The sequence below is a fragment of the Lemur catta genome, chromosome 16, assembly GCF_020740605.2.
Source record: "Lemur catta isolate mLemCat1 chromosome 16, mLemCat1.pri, whole genome shotgun sequence".
Classification (NCBI taxonomy): Eukaryota; Metazoa; Chordata; class Mammalia; order Primates; family Lemuridae; genus Lemur; species Lemur catta.
The window spans coordinates 2,467,448-2,480,509 of record NC_059143.1 but is presented as its reverse complement, the minus strand read 5'-3'; the positions used below and the strand labels follow the sequence as shown (position 1 = coordinate 2,480,509).

General features: G+C 52.7%; 1 protein-coding gene across 2 annotated transcripts in view; it reads right to left on the bottom strand.

Annotated features, from left to right (window-relative positions):
• Positions 1–13,062, bottom strand: part of ADAMTS2 (ADAM metallopeptidase with thrombospondin type 1 motif 2) — a 142,764-nt gene that overhangs the window by 34,669 nt on the left and 95,033 nt on the right. Inside the window, exons 4-8 of one of the 2 annotated variants that reach the window (XM_045527756.1) lie at positions 10,638–10,794; positions 7,039–7,144; positions 6,194–6,337; positions 5,640–5,772; positions 4,378–4,491 (exon numbers count right to left, since the gene is read on the bottom strand). In XM_045527756.1, coding sequence (XP_045383712.1) covers positions 4,378–4,491; positions 5,640–5,772; positions 6,194–6,337; positions 7,039–7,144; positions 10,638–10,794 — 654 coding nt within the window. Of the gene's footprint in view, positions 1–4,377; positions 4,492–5,639; positions 5,773–6,193; positions 6,338–7,038; positions 7,145–10,637; positions 10,867–13,062 lie in introns of those variants that run through there. The other variant, XM_045527757.1, reaches the window with a different exon arrangement.

Sequence of the window (13,062 nt, the reverse complement as noted above, 5' to 3'; positions counted from 1 at the left end):
TGGAATGTAAAAAAGTGAAGTTTCCTTTGAGAAACAGACTAGCAGTTTGGCAAAAAATTAAGCATAGAGTTTCCATAAGATCCAATGGTTCCACTTCTGGCATATGTCCGAGATAAATGAAATATCTATGCAATAATTTGTACATGAATGTTCATGCAGCGTTTATCATAACAGCCAAAAAGTGGGAAGAATCCAAATGTCCATCAACTATAAATGGGTGAATAGAATCAATAAATGGATGATTATCCACAGAAGGGATTATTATTCAGCAAAAAGAAAGAATGAAATACTGACATGAGCTCCAATGGGGATGAACCTTGTAAACATCACGCTACTTGAAAGAAGCCTGTCCAAAAGGTCATGTGTTGTATGATTCCAGTGATATGAAATGTCTAGAATAGGAAAACTTGTAAGGCCAGAAAGTGGCTCTGTGGCTGCCTAGGGCTGGGCAGGAGCAGGATGGACTGGAGTGACTGATGGGCACGGGGCTTCTTTTTGTAGTGACAAAATGTTCTAAAATTTGATCGATGTGATGGTTGTACAACTCTACACTGAAAATCATTGAATTCACACATTAAAGGGGTAAATTTAAATGTGAATCCCACCTCATTCAAACTGTTAGAGAAAAAACCAACCAAGCAAGCAGGCAGCAGATGGAGTCGGCCTTCGTGCCATAGTTTGTTAACACGTGCTCTAGCATGTTGAGGGAGATATTTACTTTCCCTCTTTTTTATTATCAGTCATTTAAAGAAGTTATTGGTGATGTCATCTGAAATTAAGAACAATCAACTTTGGAGACACTGCTATCCAGTTTCCTTCCTTGATGTGGATTTCAGGGCATTTCAAGTTTTCTTGGTCAGAGCTTGACTTTAAACACTCTTTGGATTGGCACTGCTCAGGAACGGCTGCTGTCGACGTCCTCAGAGTAGGGGCAATATTCTGAGCTCCACGGTGTCTTTGATGTTGTCAACATTTCACGTCAAATCAGAAGGAGGTTTGAAGGTTTTCCCATGTGTTCATCAGATGCACTCCTCTTCATTAACTGAATTGTCAGATGCACGAAGAGCCTGTTACTTCTTTGACACGTCGCTTCTGCCTAATGAATGACTGCTTTTGGTTTGATCTGAAACTTTGTTTGGTTACAATGAACTTTTTGAAGTCAGATTTATTTCTATTGATTTCTTTACTCATTGTATTGCTTTAGTTTCATATTCCATTAATTTTTATCAGAATTTTTCCTTTCTTTAATAAACAAATTTGACAATGATGAAAGAAGACACTTTTTATATAGACCTCCAAATGAGTCTGTGATGTCTCCCTTATTTTACTGAAACATTCCAAAACGACTTTCAAAATCGCAGTTAAAATGGTGTGTTAAGGCTTTATCCACATTTTTTTGCATCTCATTTTCATTCATGTTCTTTGCAAATTTATTTTAGAGTCCCTTGTTTTTTGTCATTTGTGTTTTGTGAGGCTGGCACAGCTTTTAAACAAGCAGACTGTCGTGTTACACTTTGCTCTTCTAAAGAAATATCCACAGTGGATCTGTGTTTAAAGCATTCCATCTACAAGACAAACCCCAGAAGAAAACAAACTACTGCAAATATAGACGTAACCACAACCTCTGGTATAGTTGAGGCACCTTTTCCTACAAATATCTGAGGAGAACGGGCTGCACAAGGCATATACTCTGCAGTGACCCTGGTGGGGTTGGCAGAGCGACCCTATGAGTATTTATGGAAGCTACTCTCACACCTGGACAGACACCATAATTTACACATGGTAGACACTGAAAATCATGTCGATAGAACCCTACATAACCCCAAATCCAATTTCTGTGGCCAAAGCTGCAAAATGCTCATGGCTGCTCCAATGCCAGCCCACAGGAGAAGCATGTCAAGGGCAAGTAGGAGCGAAAACAGACGGGGTCTTCATTTACTGTGGTTAAAATATCTCTCTTTTGCAAAATTCATGAAAACGTGACCACGTGAACATGTTGCCCAGCCCCTCCCTTCATCACGAGCTTCGTGGTCCGTGCCCTCCTCCCCACAGCGGCAGGGTGGTACAAGCCCTGTGGCTGGCAGCAAGGCCCTGTGTGGCTGGCCTCTACTGGCCCTCCAGCTTCTCTGACCCAGCCGGGCACCGACAGTGCTTCCGCTGGGACAGCTCTGGAAGGCCAGCCAGCTCCAGAGCCCTGTGCAGGGCTGGCCGAGCGCTGTGCCGAGGTCACCCCTGTGCAGGGCCTTGCTCTCCCCACCAGCGTGGGCCCTGAGAGCACACCTGGAAAATCCCTGCAATCAGGGCTCTGTATCAGAGGCCGTTTCTGGGGAAGCCGTGCCACCGTGTCCACACCCGGGTGTCCCTGTCACCCCTCCTGGTGGTCGTCTCTCAGGAGAGCCCTGCCCCGCCCCTACCCTTTGCCCGCATCTCTCCTCTTCCTCACAGAGGCCCCTCACCCTCCACAGCCTTTTGAAAAGCTCGCAGGCCTGCGCCTGCACCCACGTGGGCCATGCAGTGGGTCCTCTGCCCGGGGCTCCACCCCACCAGGCGGAGCGAGCAGGCGCACGGCTGGTCACCTCATCTCTCACCACCAAGCTCCCCTTACTCAACCATGGAAGGACAGGGAGAACCCACAGAAACGCTGGCTGGTGTCCCCCTTAGCTAGAGGTGCAAGAGGAGCTGACAGGCAGGAGCAGGGCCAGGTAAGGGAGTGCTGTGGACCGAATGTTTGTGTCCCCCCAGAATTCATGCGGTGAGGCCTTAACCCCCAGTGTCACAGTATTAGAAGATGGGGTCTTGGGAGGTAATTAGGTCATGGCCCCCATGAATGGGATTAGTGTCCTTGTAAGAAAAGACACGAGAGAGCCGATCTCTCTCTCCGCCGTGTGAGGCTGCGATGACAAGGTGGCAATCTGCAAAGCAGGACGAGGGCCCTCACTAGACTCCAGCTGCACCAGCGCCCTGCTCTTGCGCTGCCAGCCTCCAGAACTGGGAGGAATAAAGTTCTGTTGTTCAAGCCCCAGTCTGTAGCGGTTTGTTAGAGCGGCCTGAGCTGAGACAGAGCGTGCGGGAGCCGGGAGCCGGAGGGGAGAATCGTGGGGCGGCCCAGCTGGAGCGTGGGGCGCTGGGGGTGGGTGCAGGGGCCAGCCCCGCCCCCAGCCACCTATCTGGCAACCTGCTATTTCTTCAGCCCGGCCTGTTCTCTCTTCTCCCCTCCGCTCCCCACCCCTTCTTGCAGGATGGGGGACAAAGGAATAATTGCTTTCCAGAGGTAAAAGCACATTGCAATAGTCAGTGGGACTTTGACACGTACAGACCCACACAGCTGGGGACTCTGACAGGCCCCCAGAAGGAGCCCTCCCTCCTCCCTCTCCCCTGCTCCCCTAACCCTCCCCCCCAGTGGCTGATCCAGGTCAGTTCCAATCTGTGCTCCTCCTGATTCAGGGGAGGCTGAGCGAGCCCCAGCTCGGCCCCTCAGTCGGCACAACTCTGCTTTTTAGGGCATAAAATGGTAATTTTATTTACTGGGCTAAATGCACAAAGCGTCCTACCACACCCCGCAGGACAAGGGGGCCAATCAGCTGGGGTGTGGGCCAGCCACCACCCCCACTCAGGGGCCTCCCCCACCCCCTCCCTCGCTCCTGTTCCCTGGGAGGGCTCCTAAGCAGGGCTCACCTTCCACGCCAACCGCCCCCTCTGCCCGGGCTGGGGCGCCGCTGTGCTTAGCTGTGTCACTGCCCAGCTCAGCGCCCGGCCCGCGCCCCTGCTCCTTTCCCTGAGCTGCTGTGCAGGAGGCAGGAGGCGGCTCCGGCCTCCCCGGCCCTGGCGCGGCCCCAGCAGCGTCCCACCTTGGACTGCTAGCAGTTCACTAAGTCTCCGGCACTTCTTTTTATTTATTTTTAAATTTTTTTTTTCTTAAACCTGGCTTAAAGCACAAAGTGGCACGTCTTCAAACAAAACGTCACGCCTGAATGCCCGCAGCAGCACTGCTCACAAGCGCCCGAGGGGGAAACAACCCGAATGGCCATCAGGGGCGAACAGAATGTGTTCTGTCCCCACGATGCAACAGTACTCAGCCGTCAAAGGATCACGGGGCTGACACCCGCTACAACACGGGTGAACCTTGAAGACATCACGCTCCGTGAAGTAAGTCAGACACAAAAGGTCACATATGATGTGACCCCATTTATATGAAATTCCAGAATAGGCAGCTCCATAGAGGCAGGAAGCAGATTAGTGGTTGCCAGGGAGGGAGAGGGCGGGGGTCCCCTGAGAAGGTACTCTGCCCCCCCGTAGGGCCTGCCCCTGGTGGTCTGTGCGCCTCAGGGTTCCTGCCTCTGCCCCGCTGCCCTCAAGGTGCCCTCCGTCCTGACTCACCTTGCCAGGTGCGCACATGGTCCCGTCCAAGGGGGGGCCCTTCTTGGTCTTGCAGAAGTAGGGGTTGTCAGGGTGGCTGCACCACAGCTGCTTGCAGGGGTCGAAGGTCCGGAACTGGAAGAGAGCACCAGCAGCTGGCCAGGCCACCACCGCTCCAGGGGACGACCCGGGGGGTCCCGTCCCCCTCCCCTGGCTCTATAACCTGGGATGCCCCCGCAGGACTGGCTCCTGACAGGCCGTGGGTGGGCGCCGCGAGCGCTGCGTGACTCTGGGGTGGGGAGGACCCGCCCGCCCTGCAGGGCAGCGGGAAGCTGCACACCTGGGGAGCCTGGACAGGCAGCTGGGAGGCAGGGTGCCAGCGTGAGGGCTGGGTGGCCGCCCTCTGGCCAGGGCAGGAGTGGCTGGTGACTTCAAAGGGCTGTCACTGCGGGGCCCTGTGGACACCAGCTGACCCCCGACTGTGGAGTCCCTTCCTGAAGCCCTGGTGAAGCCCCCTCTGCTCCCACAGACCCACCCTCACCCCAGCCAAGTCCTCTGTCCCCTGGACCTCACAGTCGCCTCTTCTCTGGCCTTCCTGTGTCCTGCCCTGACAGCTCTTCCTCTGGGACTTCCCTGAGGGAGTGGCTGAAACTCGATCTGGCCGTGCGGCTCCCCTGTTCACACCTTCCCAGAGCACCCACTGCCTTAAGATTCGAGTCCACGGTGCTCAGGCAGTCACGAAAGGAGCCAGGCCTCCCGCGTCAGTGCCTGGGTCATCCCATGCTCTCCGTGTGGCCTCGGGCTCGTCACCTAACTGCAGTGGGCCTTGGCTTCCTCACCTACAATGTGGGACCCCTTGCTCCCTTCCTCCATACAGCGGGGACGAGCGTTCAGACGCTCACGGCACGAGAGCTCCGGCCACGCACGGGCCCTGCTGGCCCTCGGCCCTGGCACACAGGTGCTCCTCTGCATGCCGTGTTTAGCTAGGCCTCTGCACACCTGACCTTCCTTTCTGGAATGTCCTCTCCTCCCACTTAGCCTTCACACCTCACTTCCTCCTCAGGAAGCCCTCCTGACCTCTGCAGGCCTTGCCAGGCTCCCGCTGTCCCTCGCTGATCCCTGGTCACAGCCCTGTCACCTGTGTGCCTCCTGCCCAGGACCATGTCTGCACCCACCGGGCGGGCTCTGGGGGCCTGCTGGGTGAGCAGTGGTGGGTCAGGGGGCATGCTGCTCTGCCCTCCCCAGGCTGGGCCAGCCCTCGAGCCTGCCTCCCCGTCACTCACTGCAGTGCACATCATGTAGCCCAGGCCAAAGTCGAAGCGGCACTGCTCATTCATGGAGTAGTGCAGCCCGGGCAGCTGGGGCAGCGCCGGCCAGTTGTGGGCGAAGGGGTCGTCCCGCAGGCAGTCGTAGGAGCTGTGAGGAGACATGTGGGCACCACAGCAGCCTTCAGCCAGGCTGGCCATCCAGCCTGTGAGGCACTGGGACCCTTCTGGAGCTGCCAGGTGGGCCTGCCTGCACCCCCGGCCCTCTGCTGTGTTGCCTCAGTTTCCCTGCTGCATCTCTTGTCCTTGGTGTAAGATACCAGGCCCTGCGTTGCGCAGATCCCAGAGTAGCTGCCTGACTCCCTCGCCATTCAAGGCCCGGCCCCCAACAGTGGGGCCTCCTCCCGGGTCAGAGTCCTCTCACAGGCCTGCCCTCTCCTCCCCTGCACCTCCGGCCGGGGGACCGGGGTCTGAGGGCTTGGGCTGGACCCTGACTCACCAGGGACTCGCGCCCTCCTAGCGCTGAGCCCAGGGGTGGAGGGGTCGCCCCCAGGGACATGGGTGGTACTCACTGCAGGTAGCGGCTCAGCTCCTGCTGGCTGCAGCGTGACCAGTGGAAGCGGTGGAAGGCGGCCTGCACCAGGGGCGCCATGATGCTGCCCAAGCGCACCTCGTCGCCGCAGCGGTTGCCCTGCCCGTCGTGCTCCATGCCCAGCCTGTGAGGGACAAGGCAGTGTGTGGGCCCCTGCCAGTGCCCTGGCCTGCCAGCCCCACTCCACCAGGACCCTAGGAGGCCCTCCTGCCTCTCCTGCTGCCTCCCTTGGCCTTGGTAGCCTGGTCTGCCCAAGCCAGGAGGTACCGACTCTCCACGGGCTACATTCTTAAAGCTGGGCGCTCTGGGGCGATGGCGTCCAGCGGGCAGCCCCCCAGGTACCCCGTCCCCAAGGAGGGGCACTGTTCCGTGAGAGTCCAGTGGAGGCGCTGCGGCTCTTAGTCTGGGGCACCCGCTCCACACTCAGCAGTGCGGCCATGAGCTTCGGGGACTCAGATGGTGCTGGGCACACGCACTCCGCGGCTGTGGCTTCCTGCACCCAGCTCGCTAACTCTGGGCGACCGCCTAGGAGGCTCAGCGACTTCTCTATAAAACGGGCGGGAGCCCCTCTGCCAGTGACCTGAGTGGGTAACGCGCAAGGCCCGGGCTCCCGCCGGCCACAGGCACAGCCTCCTGTGACTTCTCCCTGCTGCAGAAAGTGGGCCTCGGGCCTGCGCTGCGCCGGGAGCACAGAACATCTATCCCAAGTGACGTCCACACAGGCGTGTCCTTCCCAAGGCCCGGAGAAGTGGGCAGGCAGGGGATTCTGGGTGCCCCTCCACGCCCTCCCCTTCCCCAGACCACAGGGATGGCCAGGCCACTTACACGTGGCCGGTCTCATGGGCTACCACGAAGGCCGAGGAGAAGCCATCCTCATGGTTCAGGGTGCAGCTGCGGACGGGGTGGCACATCCCGGTGACAGGAGCGTAGCCTGGGAGGAGACAAGGGGCGGCTCCAGCTCCCAGGCCCAGAGCCCAGCCTGAGGCAGCCCTGACCCTGCTGCAGCCCAGACGGCGGCCGGGGGGGGGGGGGGTCCTGGCCTAACTCCCAAGTGCTGCTTCTCCTTGAGGACCCCTCAGCTGGCACCGCTCAGAAGACCACCCAGGCAGCAGACCCCAGCCCATCCCCACACGATGGTGGGGCCACTTCTGAGTCCGGGTGTCACAGGCTGCGGCTCGCCTGTTCTCCTCCGCACCCTCTTTGCTGGAGGCAGCCTGGTCCCGTCTGCTGTCATCACGGCCACCAAGCCACCTCCTCTGGGCACCTTCCCCGGATACCCCTGGTTTCTCTGGGGTCTTTGAGACATACCCTAGCTAGACCCATCTCTGTGACGCTAGAGGCTGCAAGGCTGTTGAGCCAATCAATAAGCCACACTGACCCAAGAAATCACACAGCAGGGGCGTGGCGAGTGGGGACTAAGAGGTCAGATCAGCTGCAGGAGGCAAGGCCAGCAGCCGTGGCAGGCCAGGGTCATGGGGAGGGTGGCTGAAGGTCATGATGCTGAGACTCCACATAACCGAGGAGACCAGAAAATGGGATCTAGCTCACGCCCCAGTTCTAATCTCAGCAGAGGGAGGCAGCTTGGACAAGATAGAAGTGGAGTGAGATGGGCACAGAGCTGGGGTGAAATGACAGGGCCTCTGCTTATACCCCTAGGGGTCTTCCTAGAGGCCACCCAAGTGTGCGGCCCCAACTCTCAGAACCCTAACCCCCCCGCACTCCTGCCATACCCCATGGGAATTTGCTCAAAGAGAAAACAGAGAAGAAAGGAAGGAGGGCCAAGGGACCTGGGCTGTGCTGGCTTTTACACTTTTCTGTAAAAATAGCACCATTGTAATCTAACTGTTGTCTTTTCCCCTTGGAATAAACAGGAAAATCTATATATATATATTTTGCTCTGCAGATTTTGAGACAATTGTTGACTCAGTGTGCCAGAGCAAAGTTTGAGATCTTCTCTTTGTCCTCTGTGCAAAGCTCGTGTATGAATATGTGCCTTGCTGTGGGTGTATTTTTCATGCATCCTACTTAGCATGACATAAGCCTGTATGATTCAAAAAAGTATCTTTCTCTTTTCTTTTTTTCTTTCCCTCTTATTTTATTTTGGGGTTGTTCTCTCTTTCTGGAATCTTACTAGATACGTATTGTACCTCCTGGATTGCCCCTCTAGGTCTCCTAATTTTTCTTTCATTTGAACCTTTTTTTTTTTTTGCTCCAAACTGAGAGATGCCTGCGCTTTTGAATTTTTTATTTTATCCATCATATCCTTAATTTCATACTTGTTCTCTAGTTCTTTATAGCAACCTATTCTGGGTTTATGGATGTACTTCCTCGAACATTCTGGGAATATTGGTTTTCAAAATGTTCTTTTTCAGTCTCTAAAGTATCTCTATTTCCTCTGAAGTCAGTTTTCAAGCTTTTTATCTTGTTTCCATCTTGGTCCATCTTTTTCATGCTGTGTTTTGTTTTTTTGTTTTGTTTTGTTTAAATATTTGGTAATCCTTGTCTTTCCTTTCACATTTTTAAAAGAAGGATCAGGTCACTTAATATAAAATTTGTGTGGGTTTCCTCTCCTATGGGGCAGTTTGCCCTGACCCGTTAGAACTCTCCCGCAGACAAAGAGCTGAAAGAACACTCAGATCAACTGGCTCCATTGCATGCGAAAGGGAGCTACTTCAGCCTTTTAAATGTAAACCATTCTATAAAACCATTCTGTCAAATACTTTTTCTAGATCAATTGAGATGACCATATAATGTTTTCCTTTATTCTGTTAATGTGATGAACTACAATGATTGATCTTCAAATGTTAAACCAACCTTCTATTCCTAGAATAAACTTAAATTCATTGTGATATAGTATCTTTTTAAAAAATCTAGCACCAGATTTGATTTGCTGATATTTTGGGAGGAGTTTGTATCTATATTCATGAGAGATATTGACCTGTAAACTTTTTCTTGTGATGTCCTGCTCAGATTTTCTACCGATGTTACACAGGCCTCATAAAACTAGTTGGAAAATGTTCCTTCTCTTTTCATTTTCTGGGAGTTTGTGTGTGATTGCTATTCTCTTCCTGAAACATTAGGAAGAATTATCTGGTAAAGCTGTCAAGTCCTGGAGTTTACTATAAAGGAAGGCTTTTATAATAATTACAAATTTAATTTCTTTAATAGATATGAAACTATTTGGATTTTCTATTTTTTTCTCAGATTTTGTCTTTTTCCAAGGAATTTGTACCTTTCATTCAAATTGACAAATATATTGACATAAAGCCGTTCAAAAAATTCTGAAGGATGTGTAGCGATGTCTCTTTTATATTCCCAATCTTAGTAAATTTGTATGTTCTCTCTTTCTTTTTTAAAATTAGCATTGCTAAGAGTTTTTCAATTTTAATCTATGTTTTTCAAAGAACCAAATTTTGGTTTTGTTGGCTTTCTCTATTGTACTATATTGTTTTCCATTTCAACAATTTTGCACTTATCTTTATAATTTCCTTCCTTCTACTTTTCTTGCTGCTCTATGTCAAATTTTTTGAGATATACACATATGTGATTGACTTTTCAGCCTATTTCTCTAATAAATGCACTTAAGCCTATAAATACCAATCTATTTATGTTTGCTACATCTGCAAGTTCTGATGTGTCATGTTGTCATTCTCACTCCTTACAAAACTATATTCTAATTTCTACTGTCGTTTCTTCTTTGACCCATGGATTATTTATAAGTGTACTGTTTAATTTCCAAACATTTAGAATTTCTTATCTTTCTTTTCCAGTGTTGTCAGGGAACATACTCTGATCTTTTATATTCGCTGAGACTTCCCAGTGGCCCAGCACACCTGGTGCGGCGTGTCGGGCTGTGCACACGCAGAGCGCAGGCTCTGACGTCCGGTGCCGTGGTCTCCAGCACCCAGCAGGTAGAGTTGCTTAATTCCAATCTTCTCTGTCTTTACCAATTTTCTTGTCTGTTGTTCTGTTAGTCGCTAAGAAGTGTGTTAACATCTTCAGTTATGATTGTAGACTTGCCAATTTCTTCTTCTAGATCTGTCAGCTTTATAAAGTTTGAATCTTTATGTACAAATCTCTAAACTTTTAAAGGTTGGCAACTTGTTCAATTTGTTTTTTAGCAACTGGGGGAGCAAATAACCCTGAAGCGCAGCCACAGACCCTGGCTGGTTTCCGGGCTTCCAGGCCCAGACTCTGCCCACTGCACTCCCTCTGATCTCCTTGTTCCCCTGGGGTAAATGGCAGAGGCCCTGATGCTGTTCCAGAGCCAGGAGGTCACTAGCACTGACCCCAACCCTCGCCCAGTGAAGGTGGCCACAGCCCCTTCCTGCCTCGACACTCTTCCTGGGCGGAGGCTGTTGGGGGCCCTCCCAGCTCCACTGCAGCTTCACTCCCCTCTGTGGCCCTGCAGGGGCGAGGCTTACCTTGCATGCCCGAAGGCCCAAAGTCCTGCCGTGTGAGGAAGATGGCATGATCGTGGTATTCATCGTGGCCTGTGTCCGGCTTCTGCTGCAGGTAGGCCCAGCGGCAGACGTTCTCTAGGCTCTGAGAGGGGTTCCCAATCTCGATGAGGCTCATGGACTGTAGGGGGTGGGAGAGACGGGAGAGATGGTGGCATCTGGTGGACTGGTCGGGGGCTGAGCAGGGTGTGGTGGTGACAGACCCCATCCACTGGGGAGTGGCAGGTGACACTGGGCGCCATGCCCAGTCACTCTCAGGACCTGCCTCCCACTTGGCTCCATTTGTCTGAATGGAAGGAGAGGTTCCCCACCACACTTAGCCACGTGGGTTTCCATACAAAGTCACCACACAGGGTTCAAGAGAGATGTGGAAGCGAAGCTCTGAGGTCAGCTAAGGCCTCCCAGAGTCCCCTCCCCCCATTTCCAGGAGTTCCTGCGTTCCATCAGGCACCTGTTCTGGGCAGGCCCTGGACAGGAGGTAAATGCGGTGTGGACCTCACCTCAAAGAGCTCACAGTCCTGGGAGGGTCCAGCCATGGAAGAGAGAAGTCCCAATATGGCATGTAGGCCCAGAGGAAGCAGGAGATAACCTTATGTTTTCTCCATTTGAAGGTATTTTCAGAACCCAATACAATGGAGGGAAAGAAACTGAAGAAAAGAAACTGCTCTAGCAAAGGAGCCATACAAAGAATGGATATAAACAGACCATCCCCACAGGAGCTGTGGAGAGGAAGCCATGGGAGCAACCACATTCCACTGTGTGTCATGGTGCACACCTGAGAGCCAGGGCTGGCCTGGGGACAGACCGTCCTGCATACCCGCTTTGCACCATGACATCAGCAGACACACTCATTTATTTTTTTTTTTTTTTGAGACAGGGTCTCCCTCTGTAACCCAGGCAAGAGTACAGTGGCGTCATTATAGCTCACTACAACCTCAAACTCCTGGACATAAGCTATCCTCCTGTCTCAGCTTCCCAAATAGGTGGGACTACAGGTGTACGCCACCACACCAGGTTAATTTTTGTATTTTTTGTAGAGACAGGGTCTCGCTCCTGCTTAGGCTGGTCTCGAACTCCTAGCTTCAAACAACCCTCCTGCCTCCCAAAGTGCTAGGATTACAGGTGTGAGCCACCACTCTCAGCTTCTCATTTAGTCTTCAGGACTAAGAGGGAAGTCCTGGACAAGAAACTGAGGCTCAGAGAAGGTAGGTAGCTTGTCCCAGGTTACATAAGTAGGAAGTGGAAGAATTGAGATCTGAACCTAGGAAGCCTCAAACCAAAATCTACATTTAGCCCCCTGCCCTAAACTGCCTCCCCAAATAAAACATGTACCATGTCGTCTCAAAAGCAAGGCTCCTGTGAGTGGCACATGTCCCACTCCATGATCCTCATGGCAGGCACTGGTTTCTGTTCTTACCACATACCCCCACCACTGAAGTAGTTTCCTCCACGAGAACTAAGAGTCCCTCAAGAGCCCTGGGCATACTCTTTTCCTCTTTAACGATTTATCTGTCCATGAAACCGAGACGCACATTCCTTGGTAAATACGTATGCAGGTGTTCTGTTTCTTCTCTTGCATAAACATACACAAAGTACAGCCACATATTTCTCTTTGTGTGTGTAAGTATCAAAAGGCCGACAGAGGGTATTGTTAGTAAGCCGGGTAGTTCCAGAAGAAGGAAGAAGGGTTCAAGGCCAAGGGAGGCAAGTCCCATGTGTTATGCAAGTCCATGGCTTAGGGGATGGCAAGCAGCTCCCGAGGCCCGAGCACAGAGCCAACTGTGAAGACCTCGTCTCCGGCTCCTGGGAGACGAGACTGCTCATTGCAACAAGGTGTCAGCATGTCCCAGCGGAGTAAGTCATAAACCAGAGTGAGCCATCTCGTGACCAGGACCTGCTGGGCGCTGGCACAGTGATGGACTGCCCAGGGGAAGCTGAAGGAGGTGGGGGGTGGGGGGCACTTCCTGCCCCCATGACTGACAGGAGCATGTGACTAGCTCCGGCCAATGAGCTGTGAGCCGAAGTGGCACAAGTTTCTCCTCGGCAGAGCATTTCACTGCCCACTGAGATGCTTCAGCAAGTGCTCCTCTCTGGCATGTGGTCCAGTGACACCGAGATGGTGGCTGCTCTGCCACCTAGGCCTCTGAGTGACAATGACACCGGAATCCTCTGCCAAGTCACAACAGACACACAGCATGGGCAGGAAGTAAATCTTCGTTGTTTTAAGCCACTGGGATGTGAAGCTTGTTTGTTTCTGCAACATAACCAGACGGGGCAGCATAACGTGCCCACTCGGACTCACGCAAGAGGAGCCGGGGCAGTGGGCATCTGCCTCCCATCCAAGCCGGACCCCAGCTCATCCCCCGAGTCCCTGCCAGGTGATACGTGC